Source organism: Pteropus medius, unplaced genomic scaffold, assembly GCF_902729225.1.
Source record: "Pteropus medius unplaced genomic scaffold, Ma_sr-lr_union100, whole genome shotgun sequence".
In the NCBI taxonomy this organism is placed as follows: domain Eukaryota; kingdom Metazoa; phylum Chordata; class Mammalia; order Chiroptera; family Pteropodidae; genus Pteropus; species Pteropus medius.
The window spans coordinates 11,752,977-11,778,201 of NW_024340692.1; the positions used below are offsets into that span (position 1 = coordinate 11,752,977).

The 25,225-nt window shown below is 34.6% G+C and overlaps 1 protein-coding gene across 5 annotated transcripts in view; it reads right to left on the reverse strand.

Moving 5' to 3' along the window:
- The window catches only part of RIC1 (RIC1 partner of RAB6A GEF complex), an 89,911-nt gene extending 71,482 nt beyond the window's left edge, over positions 1–18,429 (reverse strand). For all 5 annotated transcript variants that reach the window (XM_039881595.1, XM_039881634.1, XM_039881745.1 and 2 more), the window contains exon 1: positions 18,053–18,429. In XM_039881595.1, the coding sequence (XP_039737529.1) occupies positions 18,053–18,196 (144 nt within the window). In that variant the 5' untranslated portion in view covers positions 18,197–18,429. The remainder of the gene's footprint in view (positions 1–18,052) is intronic.
- Positions 18,430–25,225: the final 6,796 nt, after the last annotated feature.

The window sequence follows — 25,225 nt, forward strand, 5'->3', positions numbered from 1 at the left end:
AAATAAAGAGTTGGTCCACATGTCCAATTGAACAACTTCTACTGGGGCTACCCGAAGTAATGGCTTCTGTCTTGCCTGTCTCAGAGAGCTGACGGGACCTAGAAAAAAATCTAGCTGACTGGGGCTAGTGAGAATAGAAACAAAGATTTAGCTAGACAGTTGCCACAGCCCCTTCCTCTGGCTTAGCACAGAGCAAGACGACAATAAATCCCAGCTCCCAACTTATCCCTGAGGAGGGAAACAGTCCACACCTGCAATGTCCAAAATTTCTGGGAACTGTCCAAAGGTGTGTTTGGGGGAGGTCTGTCTTGCCTTTCATGGCGGCATTAATAAGACCTGGCATAATCTAGCCACCAGAGAGCTAGTGAAAACAGAAAGGTTTAGGTTGGCAGCTGACACAGGCCTGCCCCTGCCTCAGAGCATGTGGACAAAAAAACCCATACAAAACAAAACAAAAAAAAACCTCTGCTCCCTAGGGAGGAAAAGAGTTGGAACTAACTTTTCAAGGGGCCACCTGATGAACTACTCCTTCAGTCTCACCTGCTGAAGTGCACTGAGGGAAACCACCATACCCTAGACACCTGGGGGCTGCAAAGAACAAAGGAAGCATAAAGTTTCAGAGACTAGCAGATTTCTCTGGCATGGCTGACTGGTGGGGGCCTTTGAATATATGAGGCCATTTTGCAAAGACTGCCAGAGGTGGCTGCTTTTTCTAACACACAGTCACCAACACAGAGAGTTAATAAAGATGAAGAAACGAGCAAATATGTTTCAAACAAAGAAGATAAATCTCCAGAAACAGACCCTAATGAAACAGAGATACATGATTTACCAGACAGATAATTCGAAGTAACCATTAGAAAGATGTTCACTAGGGTTAACAGAACAATGGATGAACAAAGAGGAATTTCAACAGAGACAGAAAATATATTTTTTAAAAAGTGCCAAACAGAATTCATGGAGCTAAAGAATAACTGAAAAAATTTACTAGAGAGGTTTAACAAAAGACTAGATCAAGCAAAAAAAGAATCAGCAAACTGTAAGAAAGGTCTTAGAAATCATTCAATCACGAGAGAAAACTTAAGGGACTATGGGACACCAACAAGAAGACCAATATACATATAGAAGAGAGAAATTACCAGAAAGCTTGTTCAAAGAAATAACAGCTGAAAAATCTGAAGAAAATGGATATCTAGATCAAAGAAGCCCAAAGAACCTCAAAGAAAAGGAACTCAAAGAATTCACAGAGAGAAATTATAACCAAACTGTCAAAAGTAAAAGCAAAGAGAATATGTTGAAAGCAAAAGAAAAAGGCAACTTTTCAAGCACAAGGAACTGCCATGAGACTATAAGTGGATCTCTCAGCGGAAACCTTGAAGGCCAGAGGGAGTGGAGTGATAATATTCAAAATGCTAAAAGAAAAAACTGCTAACCAAGAATATTATAATTGTCCTTCAAATATGAAGGATAGTCTTTCCCAAACAAATGAAAGCTGAGAAAGTTTATTACCACTAGACCTACATACCAGAAATACTAAAGGGAGTTCTGTATGTTGAAATGAAAGGTCACTAAACAGCAACACGATAGCAAAAAAAAAAAAAAAGTATAAAATTGGTTGGTATAGGTAAATATATAGACAAATACAGAATACTGTGAAAAGAAAAAGTATTAAAAAAATCTAAAAAATGTTAATAGATGCAGAACATAAATATCTGTAAATTGTGATGATAAAGTGTGGGGGAAGAGCGTTGAGTGTTGGTATGCTGTTTAACTGAAGTTGTTTTCATCTTAAAAACTGTTAAAATCTGTATTTTATGTAAGCTCCATGGTAACCACAAGGAAAATATCTGTAGAAGTTACACAAAAAAGAGAAACAAAACTCCAATACAAAATATCAACAAAACATAAGGGAAGACAGCAAGAAAAGAAAAGATGGACATAAGAATTATAAGACTAAAAGAAAACAACAAAATGGCTAAAGTAAATCCTTTCCTATCAATAATTAAGGGTAAATAGATTAAACTCCCCAATCAAAAGACAAAGGCTGACTGAATGAATTTTAAAAATGTCACAATTATTGCTGTCTATAAGAAACTCACTTTGCCTTTGTAAGGACATACATTGAAAATAAAAGGATGCAAAAGATATTCCATGCAAATGGTAAACAAAAGAGAGCAGAGGTGGCTAAACTTATATCAGACAAAATAAACTTTAAGTCAAAAACTGTCACAAGAAATAAAGACAAAAATTGTAAAGGGCAAATTCCCCAGGAAGAAATAATAATACTAATAATACCTAAATAATAATAATATCTAATATGTATGTTTGGCATATATATTTATAATTATTATTTCTTAAATTGATAAAGCAAACATTGACAGAACTGAATGGAAAAGTAAACAGCAATACAATAATAGTAGGACACTTCAATATCCTTTCAATGATGGATAGAACACTCAGACAGAAAATCTATAAGAAAACTGAGGACTTGAACAATATGATATACTCAAATGAACCTAACAGATATGTAGAAAACATTCCAAAAACAGGGGCAGAATATACATTCTTCTCAAATGTACATGGAACATTTACCAAGATAGATGACATGTTAGGTCACAAAAAGTCTTAACAAATTTAAGACTGAAATACCAACTATCTTTTCTGACCACAATGGAATGAAATTAGAAATCAATAGGGAAAGGAAGACTCGAAAATTTACAAATATGTGGAAATTAAGCATGCTCTTGAACAACAAATGGGTCAAAGAAATCAAAAGGAAAATTAGAAAATATCTTGAAACAAACAACTAAAATACAACATACCAAAACTTATGCAGCAAAAGCACTAGTAAGGATGCTTATAATGATAAATTCCTACATTTAAAAAAGATCTCAAATCAACCTGATTTTATACCTCAAGAAACTAGAAAAAGAACAAACTAAGTCCAAAATTAAGTAATAAAGACTAGAGCAGAAATGAGTGAAACAGAGAATAGTAAAATAGAAAAAATAACAGTGGGTTTTAAAAAAATGAACAAAATTGATAAATCTTCAGCCTGACTTACTAAGAAACAGAAAACTCAAAATCAGAAATTAAAGAGGAGATATTATAACTGATATCACAGAAATACAAAGAATCATAAAAGGTGACTAGGAACAACTGCACTCCAATAAATTGAATAACCTAAAAGAAATGGATAAATTCTTAGAAATATACAACGTACAAAGACTGACTCATGAAGAGAAATTCTGAAGAGACCTATAACTAGTATGGAGATTAAATCAGTAATCAAAAACCTCCCAACAACAACAAAAAAAAAGCCCAGGGCCAGAAGGCTTCACTGGTAAATTCCATCTAACATTTAAAGAATTAATGCCAATCCTTCTCAAATTCTTCCAAAATACTGGACAGGAATACTTCCAACTTATTTTATGAGGCCTGCATTACCCTGACACCAAAGCCAGACAAATATACCACTAGAAAAGAAAACCACAGGTCAATATTCCTGGATGAATATAGTTGCAAAAATCCTCAACAGAATACTAGAAGGCACACTAAAAGGATCATACACAACAACCAAGTCTGATTTATCGTAGGATGCAAAGATGGGTCAATTAAGAAAATCAATTAATGTGATACATTACATTAACAGAATAAAGAGTAAAAATCACATGATGTTCTCTAAAAGATGCAGAAAATTCAACACCCTTTCATGATAAAAACTCTCAAAAAACTAGAAGGAAAGTACCTCAACATAAAAATAAAGGCTATGTATAAGACCCACAGCTAAGTCATACCCAATAGTGAAAAATTCAGTTTATTCTCTAAGACCAGGAACAAGGTAAGAATGCCTACTCTTATCACTTCTATTCAGCATAGTACCGGAAGTCTTAGTCAGAGCAATTAGGCAAGAAAAAGAAATAAAAGGCATCCAAATCAGAAAGGAAGAAGTAAAATTCTTCCTGTTTGCAAACAACATAATCTAATATAAGGAAAACACTAGACTCCATTAAGAAAAGAAAACCTCTTAGAACTAATGAATTCAAATGATACAAAATTAACATACAAAAATCAATTGCATTTCTTCACACTTAACAGTGAACAATTTGAAAAGGAAATCAGAAAAACAATTCTATTTACAATAACAGCAAAAATAATAAAATGTTAAGGGTTAAATAACTATAGAGGTGAAAGACATGTACACTAAAACTACAAAATACTAACTAATTAAAGAAATTTTAAGAGAGACAAATGGAAAGACATCCTATGTTTATGCAATGGAAGACTGCATATTGTTAAAATGTCCCTACAACCCAAAGTAATCTGCAAATTCAAAACAATCCCTATCAAAATCAGAATGGTATTTTTATAGATATAAAAAAATTCTTTTAATTCATATGGAACGAAAGACTCCAAAAAGCCAAATCAATCATAAGAAAGAACAATAAAGCTGGAGGCATTACACTTCTTGATTTCTAAACACATAAATACTCATTTAATGTCAATAGGGTTTGCAACTTTAAGTGAAATAAAGTATAACAAAACCAATTTTACTACAGGCTAATTGATATAAACAAGAGTTAAGTTCTGAGGGCATCTTATAAACATTATAAGAAAATGATGTTATTTAAGGACCTTTTGTGTATTACAAAGCTACAATAATTAAAACAGTACAGAACTGGCATAAAGACATAAACCAGTAAAACAGAGAGCCTAGAAATAAATCCATACATACATGGTCAACTGATGTTCAACAAGGGTTCCAAGTATACGATATGGACAGAGTATAGTCTCTAACAGATGGTGTTGGAAAAATTGGACAGTCACATGCAAAAGAATAAAATTGGATCTTTATCCAACAGTCTACACAAAAATTAATTCAAAATGGATTAGACTTAAAAGTACAAACCGAAACTGTAAAATTCCTAAAAGATATCATAAAGAAAAGCCTTATGACATTGGTCTTGGTGATGATTTCATGTATATAACACCAAAGCACTTGCAATGAAAGCAAAAATAAACCAGTGGAACTATAGCAAACTAAAAAACTTCTGCACAGCAAAGGAAACATCAATTGAGTGAAAAGGCAAACCTACAGGATGGTAGAAATATCTGCAAACCACATATCTGATAATGAATTTATAAAATATATAAGAAACTTCTATAACTCAATAGCAATAAAACTAACAACCAATTAAAAAATAGGCCAAAGACTTAAATGGACATATCTCCAAAGACGACATAGAAATGGCTGATAGGTATATGAAAAAATGCTCAATGTCACTAATCACAGAAATGAAAATCAACCACACATGTAGTCTTCTATGATGGGGAGAAACTAGAACCCTTGCACATTGTTAGAAATGTAACATGATGCAGCCAGTATGGAAAAAGAGGTTCCTAAAAAAATTAAAAATAAAACTACTATATGAATCCTACTTCCGAGTATTCATCCAAAGAACTGAAATAAGGATCTGGAAGAGATACTGGCACTCTTACATTCATTACAGCACTATTCACAACCACCAAGATATGGCAACAGCCCATATGTCCATTGTTGGTAAATGAGTAAAGAAAAATATTGATATATCCATACAACAGAATAGTTACTATTCAGCATTAAAAAATAAATAAATTCTGCAATATGAGGCCACATGGCTGAACCTTTAGGACATTTACTACATGAAATAAGCCATTTACACAAGGATGATTCCATTTATAAGAGGTATCTAAAATAGTCAAATTCATAGAATCAAAGAGTGAAATGGTGGTTGACAGAAGCTGGGGGAAGAGAGAAATGGGGAGTTGCTAATCAATGGGCATAAAGTTTCAGTTAAGCAAGATGAATAAGTTCTGGAGATCTACTGTACAACATTGTACTTGCAATTAACAATATTATATTGTACACTTAAAATTTTTAAGACAGTAAACCTATGTTGTTTGTATCAATAAAACAAAATTTAGGAAAAAAACCCTTTTCATGTTAACACAAGTAACATTTAAAAATAATCCTACTTCTAAAACAAGAAGAGAAAATAGTGAGAAAGTGAAACTATTTTACAACTTTTTAAAGTCTGGTATAATAGACTATGGCTGGTTTCTCACATTTACTATATTCAGTCTGTTGTGACACGCTCTTTTAATCAAAATATAAAGAAAACTCAGTGTTATACAAATTTAGAGTTGGACTTTTAAAATAATGGTAAGTGTTCTTTGATATTACACCAAAACTTGAAAAGGGAGAGTTTCTTAAAGATTAGTTGTAGTATTATCAATAAAGTTAAAAAAAAAAAAAGTACCTAGGACAGTATTTGCAACTGATGAAGAAAAATCTAATTAAGGAGACTATTAGGAATTTATTTTAACAATCTATAAAAGAAACCTGCATCTGAAAAGGAAATTAGAATAGCAAAACTTTTTAAAAGAACATAGTTGGAGGACTTACATTACCTGACTTTAAGAGCTATTACAAAGTTATAGTAATCAATGATCTCGGAAGCTAAGCAGGGTCAAGCCTGATTAGTACTTGGATGGGAGACCACTTAGGAAGACCAGGTGCTGTAGGCGTAAAAAAAATTAAAAAAAAAAATAAGGGATTGTAAGCTGACAAGGTCCTTGCAATCTGTGAGGTCAACCAAGGGTTGCCTCGCCTAAAAAAAAAAAAAGTTATGGTAATCAAGACAGCATGGTATGGGCATTGAGACAAAGAGAAGAGAGTTCATAAATTTCTCTAAGTCTAATGGAAGGAGATCCTTCAATAGAGGAAGGATCTCTTCTCAACAAATGGTGCTGAAAACAACAGGATAGCCATATGAAGAAAAAGAACTTTGATCCATTCTTTGTGCCATATAAAAATATTAATTCACAAGGTAGATCCATAAATGTTCAGGAATATAGGAGAAAATCTTTTTATGACCTGGGGCTAGGCAAAGGTTTCTTAAGTAAAACATAAAAATAATGATTCCCCCCCAAAAAAACAAAATTGACAAATTGATCCTTATAAAAATTAAATATTTCTCTTTAAAAGATACTGTGAAAGACATGCAACAGACTGGAAATAATATTTGTACATTACTTATTTGCATCAATGATGTGTACCCAGAAAATACAAAGAATTCTTAAAACTCAAAGAAAGTAAACTGCCAAAATAAAAGTAAAAAATTCCAACAAAATAATTACAGTATTGGAATTTAACAAATAAGTATCTGTGAAACCACAGTGATATCAGTAAACGACATAAATAAAAGTGAAAGGACAACTCTTGCTTACATTAAATTTCAATTAATAAATGTAGAAGGAAAAAGGAATATTAGAGAATTATTATTAGGTGAACACCACATAGTAATAGCTGCAGACAAATTCAAGTGTTGAATGCTAAAATGGGTGAGCAAAAGTTTCAGGAAAAACAGGATAAACACAGTATCTCCCTCAAGTTACTTAACTACAAAAGAAAGTCAGTAACTTCACAGTGGCGACCAATTAAGCAAGTAATCAAGGTAAACATCACTGATAATAATATAGAAGAACATCATTAACTTTTTCATATGATACAATGGGGAACAACAGTTTTGTGGTATTTCTGCCAAAAATACATAAGCTCATTCCATTCATGAGATAATCAAATAAACCCAAACTGATGGATTCTACAAAATAACTAATGGATCAGTACCTCTTCAAAAAGATCAGGGATATAAAAGACAAGGAAAAACTGAGGAACTGTTGCAGAATGGAAAAGACTAAGAAATAACTAGAACAGAAAAAGAACATGACTAAAAAATTGGAGAAAATATTAATAAGATCTATGCTTTAGTTAATAATATTGTACCAACGTTAATTTCCTCTTTATAATTATGCTAAGTGAAGATGCACAACAACAAAAAACATGCTATACAATTCCATTTATATAAAATTCTAGAAAATGCAAACCAATCTATAGTGAGAGTCAGCAAGCAGCTGAGTGCCTAGAGATGCGAGGGCAGTGAGAAGCAACTATGAAGAGGCAAGAGGAAACATTTTGGGGTAATGGATATGTTCATCATCATGATTATGGTGATAGTTCGATGAGGGTATGCATCTCAAACCTAATCAAATTTATACTGTGAACATGTGCAAATTATATTATGTCAACTGTATCTCAGAAAAGCTGTTTAAAAGTTTAGAACAAGTTACCTTAGATAATCTTTTGAAGAACTCATCAAAGGAAGAAAAACATAGTTAGGGAGACCCATTTAGAACGTTGTAAAAGCCTCACAAAGATAAACTATGACAGAAGGTGAGAGGAACCGTAAGACAGAAATAATAAAAACAGTTGTAATTTGCTCAGCAACAAAAATACATACACATAAATACAAGTTAGAGAAAATTGTTTATTTTTGATAATTTTGGTATCGTTGACCTGTTTATTTGAAAGATAATTTTTAAATGTTAGTGACAAAGATTTTTTAATATTGGTGACAATTCAACCGGAAAGGGGGCTTTATAAAAAGGTTTTATTGTCATCATCAGCAAAAACTTGCCTACTGAATAAAGGTAAAAAAAAAAATGAACAGTGACAATATTTTATCACTAATTTAAAACTATAGTATGTTTTAGTATTTACCAATTTTTCATTTCTAAATATTCCAATATTTATATATTTTATAAATTTTTCATTTCTAAAAATGAATAACTTCTCTAATTCGGAAGTCAGAAAGCATACCAAATCTGAGATTTTTATTCTGCTTGCACCCATATAGAAACAAAGGAACAATGTACAATAATGTGGGCTTATGAAACTGCTAAGTTTTTATGTAAAGGAGACAACTAGTGGTCTTCAGCCACACCTTTAGTGCCTTGCATTTTGCACAAATGTTAATACTGACTCCGTAAATCGCAGAAATCAACATGTTTAAAGGCCCGCAATTAATTACTGACTGAAAACAAATTTTTCTAGGAGGCAATTTTACTCATTATAGCACTGCTTTTGCTTTTTAAATACATGTATATCTAAAGAAGTCTATGAGATATTTCCTCATAATGAAAGGCAATATAGAAAACAGGACCTCAAGGTTATGCATGAATCTTTTTGTATAATATTTCTTACTACTAAGACAGACATTCTTACTGTTACATCAACTAATATACTAAATTTTAGTGAACTCAGATAAACTATGGAATTTGGGTGTATTGGGAAAGGTTATCAAGAACACATTACGGTCTGTCTGACCTACGAGCTGGACTCACTCCCCATTTTCTCCCCTGTGCTTTGGAATGTGAATTCCACTGGCCTTTCCTGTCCAAGAAGTTGTTCCAAAGATACAGCCTTGAGACAGAAATGTGTTGTTGAGACTATCTGGACTAAGTAAGTGACAGACCCAGTTAAGGCCCCCTGGTTATGTGACTGAATCCAGTTAGGGCTTTTATACAGACTTTTAAGATTTGATGGGCATATGTGAAAATCTACTCATCTTTTGGACACCCAAAACAAGCTGCATAAGTTCCCTTTCTTATTAAACCTGCCACCTATCCATCTAGAGTTGTAAGCCTTTTTCCTCAGTCTCTCTCTGCCCACTGTGAATGGGAGCCAGTTTCATATTACACCCAGGAAGCTTTCTAGGTTTCAACCCAATAGGCTTATCATGATGTGTCAATGTAGATTCATTCTTGGTTAAAAAAAAAAAAAAAAAGATACCATTCTGACGAGTGATATTGCTAATGGGGGAAGCTATGTGTACAGGGTGGGATCTATATGTACTTTCCTCTCAATTTTGCTGTAAGCCTAAAACTGCTTTAAAAAAAAAGGTAAAAAAGAAAAAAGTTCTGAAATATAGCTAAAGCAAGTGCTTAGAAGAAAATGTAGAGCTTGAAATGCATATATTTCTTAAAAATTGTCTCAAATTAATAATCTAAACTTCCAACCTAGCAAAAGTAAAACAAACTCAAAGCAAGCAGAAGGAAAATAATTATTAAACAATAAATAAAACAAAAAATTAAGAGGCTAAGACCAGTAAAACTAAAATTTGGTTCACTGAAAAAAATCTAGAAAATTGGTAAAATTTTAGCTAGACTGATGAGGGGAGTCCCTTGAGATTCCATATTAATTTTAGGATGGGTTTTTATATTTCAGCAAAAAAACACCATTGGGATTGCGCTGAATCTGTAGATCGCTCTGGCATCTTAAGCATATTAAATCTTCCAATCCATGAACACAGGATCACTTTCCATTTATTTGAGATTTAATTTCTTTTAGTAACATTCTGTAGTTTCAAACATATGTCTTTCACCTCCTTAGTTAAGTTTAATCCTAAATATTTTATTCTTTTTGATGTTATTATAAATGGAACTGTCTTCTTGATTTCATTTTTGGATATTCATTGTTATTGTACAGAAATGCTGTACAATATATGATCTTGTGTGTTAATTTTATGTCCTTCAATTTTGTTGAATTTCTTTATTTGTTCCAGCTATAAAAAACTACTAGAATAAACAAGTTTTAGCAATATTGGAGGACAGCAATATACAGAAGTCAATTTTATATCTATAATGTATACCAGTAACTATCTGAAAATAAAGTCAACAATTACATTCAAACAGCATGATAAAAGATAAGTAAAATAGGAATAAATTTAACAAAATGAAAGACCTGTACACTGAAAACTACAAAATACTAAGAGAAATTTTTTACAATCTAAATAAATGGAGACACACTGCATGTTCACAGATTGGAAAATTCCATACTGTTACGATGGCAAGTCTCTGTAGTAATCTCCAGTTATCTCCAGTTTAGTGCAATCCCCTGAAAATCCAAGCACCATTTTTTATGAGTAGAAAGTGACAAGATAATCCTAAAACCTATACAAAAATTCAATGGATCTAGAATAGATAAAATAATTTTAATCTTAAAAATAATTTTAAGAATAGATAAAATAATTTAACAAAAACAAAATATGACTTTCACCACCCAATTTCTAAACTCACTATAAAAGCTACAGTGCGATTTCTGTATGATGACAGACATATTGATCAACAGAAGAAAACAGAAAATACAAAAAAAAAGCCCTTATATTTACGGTCAATTGGTTTTTGACAAAGGTGCCAATGCAATTAAGCAGTGAAAAAGAGTCCAAGAAATGGTGCTAAAACACACATGAACAAAAATTAGGTTTTTACCTCACAACATACGTAAAAATCGACTCAAACTGGATGACAGACCTACAGATAAGAGTTAAACTATAAAACTTATAAAACATAAAAAATACTTATGACCTTGGTCAAAATTTTCTTAGATAAGATACAAAAAGCATGATTCAATAAAAAAATAAGTTAGACTTCATCAAAATTAAACTTTTGCTCTCCAAAAGTTACCATTAAGAAACTGAAATGATAAACCACAACTGCGATAAAATATATACAAATTATATCTGATAAAGACCTATATCCAGAGTATATAAAGAACTTATAACTCAATAACACAAACAGTCCAATTTAAAAAAAATGGACAAAGGATATGAATAGACATTTCACCAAATAAAGTATACAAAGGCTTATTTAATAAGCACAGGAAAAGATGCTAAACATTATTAGTCATTAGAAAAACACAAATTACAGCCACATTGCCATACAATTACGAGTCCACTAAAATGGCTATAATAAAAAAGGCTGACAATAACAAGTGTTGGAATAGATGCAGAGATATAGAAACTTTGCAATTCCATTCCTAGGTATCTCCCCACAATAAATGACAATATATATTCACATGAAAACACATAAACAAAAGTTTATATAGCAGCTTTATTCATAATGACCTGAGTTAGAAAAAATTAAAATACCCATCAACTGGTGAATGGATTTAAAAACTGTGGTATATTCATACAATGGAATAATATTCAGCAATAAAAAGGAGTACCACAAAAATATGCTAAATAAAAGCCAAGCACAGAAGACCACATATTATATTACATTTATATGGAAATTCCAGAAAAGCAAAACCCATAGGGACAAATAGCAGGCCAAAGGTTTCCTGGGTGGATAGAATACTTTTGGGGTTGCTGTGTTTTAAATCTAGATTATGAGGATGACTGCACATTCTATAAATTTACTTATATATATATTTATACACCTCAATAAAGCTATTAGAAAAATAAACCAAGGCAAGTTTGTATATATCCACAATATCCAAAATTTCACATGTAAATTTATGTTTGATTTATGACTGAAATAAGGCAAATCACTTGGGGAGACAGGTTTGTGATGGTAACTCAAAGTAAAACAATTATAATGAACTTAAAAGAAAGGTAGAATACCTTGGTTCCAACCAACTGATTCCTGCTGGTCAATAAAAAAAAATTAAGTAACTGTGTCACTTTGTAGCAAGTCTGAATTCTAGAATATTTTAAAATATTTTTAAATTGTAAATTTATTTTTTCTAATTTCATAAACTGCATAATAAATGCTTTATTTAGCCGTAAACAGAATGCTAATGCAGTATTTCCTATATCATTTTAGGTCACAAACACTGTATTGAATATTCTTATAGTGAGAAAATAATTTTCATCTTTAATTCTTTTGATTTAGATAAAGAAGAAATCTGTATGAGGTGCTAGTTTACTTCTAAATACCTCTCATGTATCTACTAATTTTCCTTTTTAAGAAAAAAGAAAGAGCCTTTAGCAGGAAATGATTTACGTAACATTGTTTATTGTATTCCCTCATATAGTAACCGTCTATTCATACAAGTGGTGCTAATTTTCCATTTGTAGTAAAGACAAATTATTTTGAGAGATAATTTCAACCTCAGGAATTAGCTTGGATAGGTACTATAAGGACCTATAGTACCTAAGCAAAAATCATGAATGAGGAATGTGATCGACCTAAATTTGAGAAGCTTTGCTTCCTATCATGTAAAAGCACATAGTGCACAGTAAACTCAAAATCAATGTTTACCTGTAATATGAATCATGTCAATGATTCACAAGCACCTAAAGATGAGTGAAATATCTTTACTTGTGTTTATACTGCTTTTTTGTGTTTCTTTTTTCATAGATCATGTCAATATAAACAATACTGGGTACCAACAGTTCCCACTGGTTTTAAGACTGTACAATAGTTTAAGTTCTGGTAAACTACAGATTATCTAATAATTAAAATAGCGCCCTTTATCAGGTACCATTTTTATTTCTAGCTTTATTAAGATGTAATTAACATAACACTATGTAAGTTTAAGACTGTACACACTGATTTGATACTTATATCTTACAAAATAACTACCACCATAGTGTTAGCTAACACTGGCATCACGTCACATAATTACCATTTTTTTTTTTATGGTGAGAACATTTAAGATCTACGCTCTTAGCAACTTTCAAGTATATAATACAGTACTATTAACTATTATCACAATGCTTGTACATTAGATCCAGAGAATTTATCTATTTTACAGCTGCAAGTTTGTACCTTTTACCAACATCTCCTCTTTTCCCCAACCCTCCTGGCCCCTGGAAACCACCATTCTAGCCTTTGTTTCTAGGAGTTCGACTTTTTTGGATTTCACATATATTATATATAAGTAATATCTCATACAGTACTGGTCTTTGCCTGACTTATTTCACTTAGCATAATGCTTCTCAAGATCCATCCACGTTGTTGCAAATGGCGAGATGTCCTTCTTGCTCATGGGTGAATAATATTCCATTGTGTATGTATACCACATCTTTAACTATTCATCCATTGACAGGTATTAGGTTGTTTCCACATCTTGGCTATTGTGAATAACATATGCTAATTTTCTAATATATTTTGGACTGTGTGTAAAAAAAAATAATTTCAACTGCACTTAAATAACCCTCTCTAGATTTTTCTGAATTTAAGTTATAATTTAATACTACATGTTTTAAGTTACATGTCAACACACAAAAATATTCCCATTAGTAAACCTTAAAAAAATTCTGTGCTATGCATGGGACAGATCCTAAATTCATTAATTTATTTTTAAAAATTTCTGCCCTCCAGAAACTTATAATCTACTTGGAGAAATAAAGCATGTGACAAACTTAAAATACAAACAGTAGTTCACTGAAAAAAAAAAAAAAGAACACTCTGGTTATGGTAAATAATGACTCTACAGAAAGCAGAATTTCAACAGAAGTTAAAGGATGGATAATATTCTGACAGGCAGAGATGGGGCAAGAGAGCATTCCAAGAGGGGAGTGTCTCTGATATTAAACTATGGAGTTTGAACTTCATTCTTTAACCAATATTGAACCCTAAAAGACTTCCAAGCAGTGGTTTATAAGGCTCTCTGAAGGCAGTGAGTATTAGAATAGATTTGAAAGGGTGAAAAATGGAAGAGTTGGGAAAAGGGAGGTACAAATTAAATGACCTTTCTTAGGTCACACAGTTAACCATATATCTGATCCTAGAACTTGCTTCTTTGAACACTTCTCTCATTGTTTTCCATTATTAGCACACGCCAACAAAAACACGCAAGTTTCTATTCAGTTACTCAAAGACACAATTTATTTTATAAGCCCAGTAATTATTTGCCTATTTAAGCTTTTTATTAGCAACCTTCACGATAACTCACAAACTTTTCATTTATCCTATGATCACACTAACATCTCTGAATAAAATGTTTTGTTACACAGAGCACGTCCCTTCACCCCTTTCATATACTTCCTGTTAATGCTTTCACAGGAGGTGTTCAAAAATACTGCTGAGAATAATTTTTATATTTGAAATAATCAATGACCTGAAAATTGAGATAAGGCTAATTTAGAATTACAGCATTCTAAGGTATCATTTTATGGTTCACTTATGTAGATTTTCATATTCACAGTTAAGCAGTATATTATAAGAATAATTCTAGGCTCTCTGGTACAGAACAAAACATTTCACACAATGCCCATCTCAATCATAAATCACAGCATGCTTTAAAGAGCAGCTTTATCCTCAAAGCTGATACTAGTCTTTTTACAATACCTTTGGCAAAAATACATCATCAATTACTCCATCAATTAAGTTGTACCTCTACCACCCCAATTTAACATACACATACCAAACCTTTTTTGAGTACCCTTTTCTGGGTTCCAAAATATATGAATGATCCCCGTTGTAAACTCCTGAGTAGTTTTTTTAGAACTCCTAAGTAGAATCACAAAGTAGAGAAAGCAAATTCACATCAAGATACACTGAAAACAAGTTACATCCTCACACAAAAAATGAAATCAAAAAGCAAAGTCAGTACCTACAGAAACTCTTTTGTTCATAAACACATCTAAATAGCACTATACTATATTTCTCAAATTTGGAGTCAGAAAAGAATTTTGAAAAGATACAACTCTACAACACTAGGATTTCATATAGCTACTTAGGGTACATAATAGTAGCTATAAGAGGTATGTAAAAGTTGACTAGAAGACCCATAAAATGTACAAAAATTATTCTCAGAGATTTTATTTTAATGTTTTCATAGTCCCATGACTAATCAACATTTTACACACAGTAATTCTTTAGGATATTTAAAAAACAGTTTAGACTAATAAATAAATGCATGTTTCTACCACAAGGCTAGTTTTCTTTTTTAAAAATACGTCCCTGCTAAGTGAGTTTAACTTGCTAAGAGAGACCGAACAAAACTTTAAGAAAGCCATTCGTGTTATATTCTCTAATCTCTTTGATGTCTCTCCCTGTCCCCAAAAGCTCTCAAGAGGCTTTTAAAGACCTCAACTCCATAAAATGCTTCTTTAGATCTTCAAAATTTACTTTATTCTATAAAATTACTTGGATAAATAACCTCTCCAAAATCAAAGCTTTCAGGTTCTCATGCAAACATTTCATACCGATCCACTCCAAATTATGTGGGAATAATTGATAGCTCACCAATTTAGCTAGGTGTTTTCATGTTTAAAAGAAGTTATTAACCTAAATTCATTTTAACCTACATAGTTTCAGTCAGTTTAGAAATTTAAAAAATCAAAATAAAAACTTTCAGATTTAGCGAAAAAAGGTATATCTAAGAGGAGACTGAAAGTTGGAGTCTGACACCTGTTCCCAGTTCACCCAGTTATAGGCAAGCACCCGTTCCCTATTCACCCAGTTATATAATCAAAGACCTTCAAATCATCCGGTCTGATATTTGATTTTTAAAGTGACGAAGCCAATGCTAAAGATCAAGGTTAACCACTCAGAAACAGTACTTTGCAGACTTCCCTAAGGTATTCTTGCATTTCACTTCGTCTTGTGAACCCATAAATTTCCTACAACCTAACTTTTTGCACACTGGATCTTAATGGTAGTGGCCCAGGGCTTCTGTAGAAAGTATCTGTGTGTAAGGGGAGAGTATGAATGAAAACCATGAGTATTTTTAAATTCTAGGGTTGCCTTAGATTTACATAGCAGCTAACTCCAAAAGCAAAAAACCAGATATTCCTAATATTCGCGATACCCCTAGGAAAGTTGAGGCACATTTTTGTTACTTTTATGGAGAAATAAAGTAACCTACAGGCTTCTGATCTATTCATCCCTCATATTAAGTTTATTTAGTTCTGCCTAAAAATAACTTAGGTATGCCTTTTTTAGAGATAAAGTTAAATTTCAGTCTTCACAATTTGTTACATTACAGTGAAACTCTAAACTCAGAACTAAACTCAGAAGACAATTTAAAATTCAAGTTATAATTATTTTTTCTACATATGCTTTAAAGATAACTTGTATATACCTAAATAAAAAATTATTCAATTGGCATACACAATGTAAATGAATTAGTATCTCACCGAAGAACCAGATGATACACAACATACATATTCAAAAATGCAATCAACACCAGACAGAATGGTCACGTTGCTGGGCTTAACAGCTTTTGTTCTGACATATATTTAAAAACTAAATCAGCCAAAACTTAATGGCAAACAGTCTGATTTACAGCATAACTATGAATGTCATATAAAAGAGATATCAAAAATGTCTAAATCTCATCATCATTTTTACCAGGGTTGTGTGTGAGAATAGTCAAGGGCCTTGTAGGCATTCAAATGGTCAAATACAGAGAGCTAAGAATTTTAACTAATTTAACTACAGTATTTCACATATAAAAAAGCCAAGGTCACAACCTATTTCCACATCGTCAAGTTAGCTTTGAAAAAAGAAATACTTCACTCTGACATCGATTAGAACTGCCTTCTTTAAAAAAAAAAAAAAAAAAACTGGAACATTTTTATAACCTATTCTGTAGCTTTTATAGACAGACCTGTAGCAGCGTTCGCAGAAAACAGTATCCTATCAACCACTTATTTTTTAAGTTTTTTCTCTTATCTATTCGGTAATTAGATATAAGAAAAAAAAAGAAGATTCACACAAAAGAAGAACAGAGCTCAGTTTCAAGCTCTTCCCAAATCTTATTACTTCCAGGTGTGATACCCTAAAGTAGCTCCGACAGATTTGAGTTCTATTTCTGCTCCTACTAACCACCGTCTACAATCTTCTAATGAAGAGTCCAAGAGCAGCAAAGGATTAGCCTGAAAGTGAGGAGATGATGGGGCGAGGCGAGGAGTTGGATAACCAGACCTTCAGGAAAAAATAAACAACTCTGGTTGAAGTTGCTAGAAATAAGTTATCAAAGGCCTGTAAAGTCTGGCACTGGGTAAAGCCCAACAGGCTTTCCTAACTCCAAAACAACGGCCTTTAACATGGGGGCCCTGAGAACACCACAGCGGCCAGATTTCTAATTGTGGAAAGTTTAAACAAATCTGTTCCTCAGGGAATGGGGAGAGGGGAGGGGAAGTCTGGGTTCAGCCGAGGGAGCGCGCGGGATCTGCTGGATCGCGGCGGTCGGTCCAACGCGGGGAGACGCAGGGATTTTCGGCAGCAGCGACTGCATCCTCCCGGGAGCCCCAGCCGGAGGACGTCCCCGGACCCAGGGGTACGTAACAGTGTGTAGGTGGGACAAGGACGCGGACGGCCAAGATAAATGGGTCTGGCGCGAAGGGGAGGGGTCCGGGACTCTGGATGGAAGTTGAGGGCGAGATGGTGCTGGGACGCCGGGGAGGGAGCGACGAGAGGTGGCGGCGGCTCTACTTACTCGGCTGTACCAGATGCTGAGGCGGGCCGGGGCCAGCACGGCGAAGAAAGTCCTCTGAGGGTCGGACTGAACGTGGCAAGGCGCCTCGGCCAGGCTCCCCAGAGGACAGAGCAGCCTCTTAGGCCAGCCGCTTAGGAAATACATGGTTCCCGCGGAGCCGCCGACGCCGCGGCGCCCGGCGGCCTCCGGCCCCGTCCGTCACACTCAGCGGCCCGGGGTCGGACGCCCGCCTCCCACACCGCCACCGGCGGAGTCGGCGGCGGAGGCAGCGGCAGCTCGAAGCATCTGCCCGCTGGCTGGGCCGGGCCGGGCCGACGCTATGCTAAACGACGAGGGTACCGCCGACCTGACGGGGCCCAGTGTGGAGAAGGAAAGGGGGAGGGAGAGTCGGGACTAAAGAGGCAGGAGGAGGTGGCTTACCCCCCTTACCCTACTTCACTTGTACATCACCACACCGCACCGCACCCAAAAGAAAACGCCGCACGCACGCACGCGCACACACACTGCAAACTTCACCTTCCCTACTCACTGGCTTTGCTTCCCCTAGCTGCGCAACGCCGCGCTTTGCTAGCCGCCACCACACCTGGAGGATGGACGGGGGGGACGGGACGGGGTTGGGGTGGAGGGGAGGGAAGGGGCTGGGGTGGGGCGAGAATCTGCCGTACATTTTTTTGACTGGCGCGCGCGTGAGGCGAGCAGGAGCAGGCGACAGGCTTAGCCACCAGTTCCCACGCCCCTCAGTCCGGCCCCGGTGACTTCCTTAGTGGAGTGGTGAGACTTCTGGTGAAGGCGGCCCAGCGCTACAACGCTGGGATAATGGGGTGGGGAGATTGCGGGGGAGCGCGAGTCACGTGACAGTTCTTGATTGAGTTCCCACTCTAGGCTCCTGGCCGCGACCTCTGCCCGGTAATCCCCTCTTGTGTGCGGAGGTCTTCAGTGAAAGCTGGCGGTGGAATTGCCTGCCGTCATGGAATTTATATCCTTGAGGGGACCTTTATTCAATCTGTAAATAACCTACCATGAAAAGTCCTGAGTCCTGTCCTCTGTCTCAGAGTCTAGTATACATTTTTGAATTCAGTTTGCGTTCATCTGTCCTTTTACCAGTCATAGTGTTAGACAAGTTAAGGCTATCTCTTTTGCACTCTAGGTAGGGTATGTGCTGGAAAAGATTTGGACTGAATTTTAGAGCTGGAATGGACTAGAGATTCTTTAATTCAGTGGTTAACTTTTGGACCCCAGGGATCACTTTAACAACTGTTTCTTTTAAAGAATTGACTCAATGATTATCTCTGAATACGAGGACACCATGAGCGGGAATAGAGTGTGGAGTCGGGGGAGGGTCTCTGGAATAAAAGACTTACTTCTTGTCTACCTTTTTTGTACAATTTGAATTTTTCCGTATGTTTTTATTACTCTTTCAATTAAAAAAATATCTGAGTTAGCCCAGGTGAAAAAAAAAATGTTAACTAACATTAAGTAGCAACATAAACAGCAAAAAAGGAAACAAAGTAACAATCCACATCAGATGTAGTATTGTAGCTGGTATTTGTAACAAAGTATATAACTTTACGTAAGTTTTCTAAACAGTCACTGCATCCCCCAGAAGGTGATCAAAGAATCCAGGATTCTTTAAATCAAAGTTGAAACTGCCTCACCATTCACCAGCCACTTGTGGTCAGACCATGTCTTCCTGGTGGTTTTCTTTTTTTTTCTTGACATCCAGCACAGCGGCCTGAAACAATAAGAATAGTAAACCCCGAAGATATTTGTCCAATGAAATATTGGATGAAACACTGATCCAGCTGAACTGCACCATTAGACAAACAAAAAGGCCCAGAGAAGTTTATTGATTTGCCAAAATACAATCGTAGAACAGTTGCGTCATACTTCCTTCTGATTCTTTCAGATTCAGTTATGCACTTGGCAGAAAGAGAGGAAATGAAAATAAGTTACATTGCAGCAATTCCACTGGCAATTTTACTGAGAGTGTATTTGTCGCAACGCTTCATCAGAGGCTCTTTGTTCTCAGCCTCCTAAATTTGAGCATCTTTCTGCTCTCATGCACAGTTAAGGAACTTCTAAATAACTTTTATTGCACTCAGTTTTAACTTTATTTGCTGACTTTCAAATCTAATTCCCCAGCCACACTCCTTTGTAGCAGGTAAGGCTCATAAAATATTTTCAAATATATGGCTTGATTTACAGTTTCACAGTAAAGGTAGGTGTGAAGTTGTTCTTATTTTCTAAATGAGGAAACAGGGCCAGAGTGGTGGAGGAGCCTAAAGTCACATGCCTAAAGAACTTATCTTCCTTCTACAGACCCAGTGATCTTTAGACTGGATTGAACTGAATTGTGGTAGTTGCTACAGGCAAGTGAGAGGAGGAGGGGAGAGATCTTAAGGGCCTTTCTCCTTGTTGCAGGTGGGGGGAAATGTAAAATATCTGACTCTTCACATTCCTTAAGAGTTCCCCCATTGTGATAGAAACTTTATGGACTGGATTTTTCAACTTTCAAGAATCATATTCCAACTTTATTTTGTGAAATACATTAGTAAATCCCATGCCCTGGATCTTGCTTCTCCTCCTTCCCCTACCCCACCACCATCATTCTCTAGTCAAACTTAGTGAACTCTATTCTGAGCTAAGACTAGGCTTATAAAAGAAAGTTAATAGGTGCATGTTTTCTTTTTATTATAAGAAATAATGTTGGCAAGGGTGCATGGAATCAGAAGTATGTTCATAAACTGTTGGTGGGAGTATAATTTGGTACACATTATCTAAAGGGTGGTTGGCATTACATTTTTTAAAAAGAGATCTTAAAAATATGCATACCTGTAGCCCCAACTATTTCTTTCCTGATTATGTCCTAAGGAAATAAACACCCATATGTACAGCGCTTTAACAATACACCCCACAAAGGTGTAGCTAAAAGGAAATAATCTAAATGTCCCACAGAAGACATTGATTATAGTCCTCCCTTACTATAGACTATTTTGCAAGAGTAAAAAATTTTGTTGGGAAAGAATATTTAATCATATAGACGTATGTTCACTATGTACTATGAAGTAATGAAAGCAGATTAAAGACATGGTCATGAAAAAAAGTATATGTATCTAGAAAAAAAAAAGGAAAGGAAATGCCCTAGAATATTGGTGTTTACACATGATTTTAGGTGCTTTTTATGTTTTTTGGAGGAGGAGCTTTTTTGTATTTTCCAAATTGTCTCTGATGAACTCATATTACTTTTGTAATGAGGGAAAAAAGTTATGTAAAATAGAATTGAATTACTAATGATTGATGTCCCAGTTGTCCTACTTTAAGTGGGACCTACGGTGCTGGCAAATCAAAGAGAGTAATGTAGTAATATGGAGTTTCAGGCACAGTCCAAGAGCAGTGAGAGGAGGATTAGGAGGAAAGGCACCCTGAGTCACCAAACTAAAAGTAGGCCCTGTGTACTTCACACATTCACAGACTTCTGATGATGGTACAGAACCAGGACCAGAATTTGGTTCCAAGCACACCACTCCCAATATTTGGGGACCTCCATAAGAACATGATAATATTCACTGAAGATGATAATGCTTTAGTTTATAACTCTTTAATATGCTTTTAACATTCAACTGTATTACACTTTTATTATATGCAACTGATGTATTTGCTTTGGGGCTAAGACTGTGTGTGTGTGTAGCTACCACATTACCAAACATGTTAAGTGAACATTGAAAATGTCCTTATTCTTGATATATATATTTTTAAATCAATGTATTTAAACCAAAAACAAAATCCATTCATATGTGACTGTGTTAGACTCTTAATTATCATTTATCCCTTTCTGAAGATTAGTAATAAATATCTTAGCTTAAATAATATAATATCTGATTTTTTGCTTCAAAATGATCTGGGAATGAATGGAGACGGTGGAAATATATATGAAACAAGGTTGGCCATAAGTAGACAATATTTGAAGCTAAATGATGGATTCTTGGGACTCGATTGTGTTATCCATGCTCCTTTTCTGTATGGTTGAAATTTTCAATAACAAAAAGTGTTAACGTTTAAATTAAAAAGAACATCTCAGTAACTCTGTTAATATGTGACTTTTCCACAATCTTCCTCACAGTTAAACAGTGTTAAATATTACTTGGAAACAATTAACCATAAAGGCAGGATGGCTTGTTATTAATAAGCCTTTATGGATGCAACTAAGGCTCTCTTGACTGGAGCATGAAAACAAACTAGAAAATAAAGTAAAGAAGGCTGTTGTTCCTAATCGAGCATCATGGGAAAAGATTCACTATTCTTTCCCTTCACTTTCGTCTTTTTAGAAATTAAAAAATCATTGGAAAGAGACCTAATTCCATTCAAATTAGCCAACAATAACAGTTGTTCTGTTTGACCATGTCTCAAACAGTTTTCCAGTCTAAAAAATATTATACCCGAATTTTGTGTGTATATTCTTTATTAACATAGCAAGAGAAGTTGGAAAGAGAAATTGTTTAACCTCATCACATGAGACAGTAAAGAGTTCACCATAATTGCAATCAGATTTCTCTCTTCTTCCTCCTCCTCCTCTATTGAGACAAATATGCCTTTATTAATTTGGACAAAAATTCGAATTTATTTATCTCCTATATGTATCAGTGAGCTGAGGGCTCAGTTGTAACAAACCATTCTGGTATATAATAATTTTGGCTTCTGTCTTATTCTCATTCATTATTCTTGTTTTTCACTAGGTTTAATCTGACAGTTTCAAGAATTATAAACCTCAGGTGAGTATAGTTCTAGAAATTAATAGGTTCCATGAAAATTTTTATTAAACCAAACCACAATATGAACTACATAACTATTATGTTTTGTAACAGTCCAAACTATTATAAAAGGGCAACACTGTTCTTTTTTTAAATTACCTTTTTATGGTTTATACTCTTTTATTGTAAACACAAATCGTAAAATTTACCATCTTACCTATTTTTAAGTGTACAGTTCAATAGTATAAGTATATCCACATTGAGGTGAAACATCACCAGAACTTTTTTATCTTTCAAACTGAAATTCTGTATCCATTAAACAATAACTTCTCTTTTCCTCCTCCCTCAGTCTCTGGTAACCATTATTCTGTTTTCCTTTCCTATGAATTTGACTACTTTAGATACCTCATATAAACGGAATCATACAGTATTTGTCTTTTGAAACAGGCTATCTCACTTAGTATAATGTCCTCAAAGTTGAAACATGTGACACGATTTCCTCTCTTTTTAAGGCTGAATAATATATATATATACACCACAGTTTGTTTATCCATTCATCCATTGATGGACACTTTGGTTGCTTTCACCTTTTGGCTATTGCGAATAAAGCTGCTGTGAACGTTGGTGTACAAATAACTGTTCAAGTTTCTGCTTTCAGTTCTTTTGGATATATACCCAGAATTGGGATTACTGGATCATATGGTAGTTCTATTTTTAATTTTTTGAAGAAACTTTGTATTGTTTTCATAGAGGTTATACGATTTTATAGTCCTACCAATAGTGCACAAAGATTCCAATTTCTCCACATCCTCATCAACTTGTTACACTCATGTGTGTATATATATAGTATATATATGTTTGATACTAGCCACCTTCATGGTTTTGAGATGATATCTCATGGTTTTGATTTGCATATCTCTGATTATTAGTGATGTTGAATTTCTTTTCACATACTTGGCCTTTTGAAGAAATGTTATATTACCTTTGATACAATGTCACATCAGCAGGTGTGCACCAAAAGATAAAGCTCAAGAACAAAACTTTGAATTTAAGTTTTAGATAATGTAATTTTATATTTTCCATCAAGTTTGAACAGAATTAATCCTTATACTCAAAGAATTGCAAGGAGCTTACAACCTCCTAGTCATAAAGGGCCTCAAATATTATCTAGTCCAATCTCTAGGCCCAACAGAAATATAAGTGGATTTCATATAGTAAATTTACATATATTTCAAACAGGACTAATTTATAAAAACCATTAAAAGATTAATATAAAAGGAACATATCTATGAAACTAAATACTCAATACACTTGATTATAAATACCTGAAAAGAGATATGGAAAAGTGACTGTATATTTTTTTAAAAAGGATTAGAGAGATGGCCATCAATATATTTGCAATTGTCATCTCTAAAAAGTATAATTATGAATAGTTATATTTTTAGCATTTTATAATTTTTTCTTTTATAATCAGAAAATAAGTGCCACTTTTATTTTATTTTTTTCCCCTACTTTAATTCCCCGCCCCCCACTTCCACCCCTGACCTATGGATGTTGCCATTTTCCCTTAAGAACTGGATCTCTGAAGGCGGGGCATCTCCTCCCACACGCTTGCGGCGTGCACTCGGGACCTGGTGCATCCAGGGTATGGTCCATGGCTCCACTGGTGTGCGAACCCAGGACCTTCTGCATGTAAAGCAGACCTGCTAATCACTACACTATGGAGCCACCTTCAATAAGTGCTATTTTTTAAAATTGTTTATTTGTTGTTGAGGAGATTAGTTTTCCCAAAATGTGGTTCACTCATCACCTGCATCAAAATTACATGGCAACACATTTAAAATGCAGATTCCTTGCCCAATTCCCAGGCTTCCTGAGTCAGAATTCCTTCATGGTTCGGCCCAAAATTAGCATTTAAACACTCTGATGATTCTCATGCATATTAATAAGATTGATAAAGAGTTGATTAGGAGTAAATAAGATAAAGTGCTCCCTGTTTGTACTCTCTTTTTTTTAATTTTAATTAGTTTCAAGTATACAGTACATCGGTTAGACACCTATATAGTTAGTAAAATGATCCCCCCAATTTCTCCCTCCCCTGACCCTCCACCTAGCCAATGTATTGGTGCTAATTGCATTCCATATGCCGTGCTCCCCATCCCCATGACCATCCATCAGCTACTAATTTGTACTTCTCTAACCCTTCACCCCATTCTTCCAGGCCCCCAAACCCCTCTCCCCTCTGTCCATCACCAAATTGTCCATTATATTTGTGAGTCTGTTTTTGATTAGTTTGTTCTTTTTATTCCTTAAATTCCACATATAAGTGAAATCATATAGTGTTTATCTTTCTCTGTCTGCCTTAAATACCTACTAGGTCCATCAAAGCAATATCTTTTTCTATCCCCTTCCTTTTCATATGTAG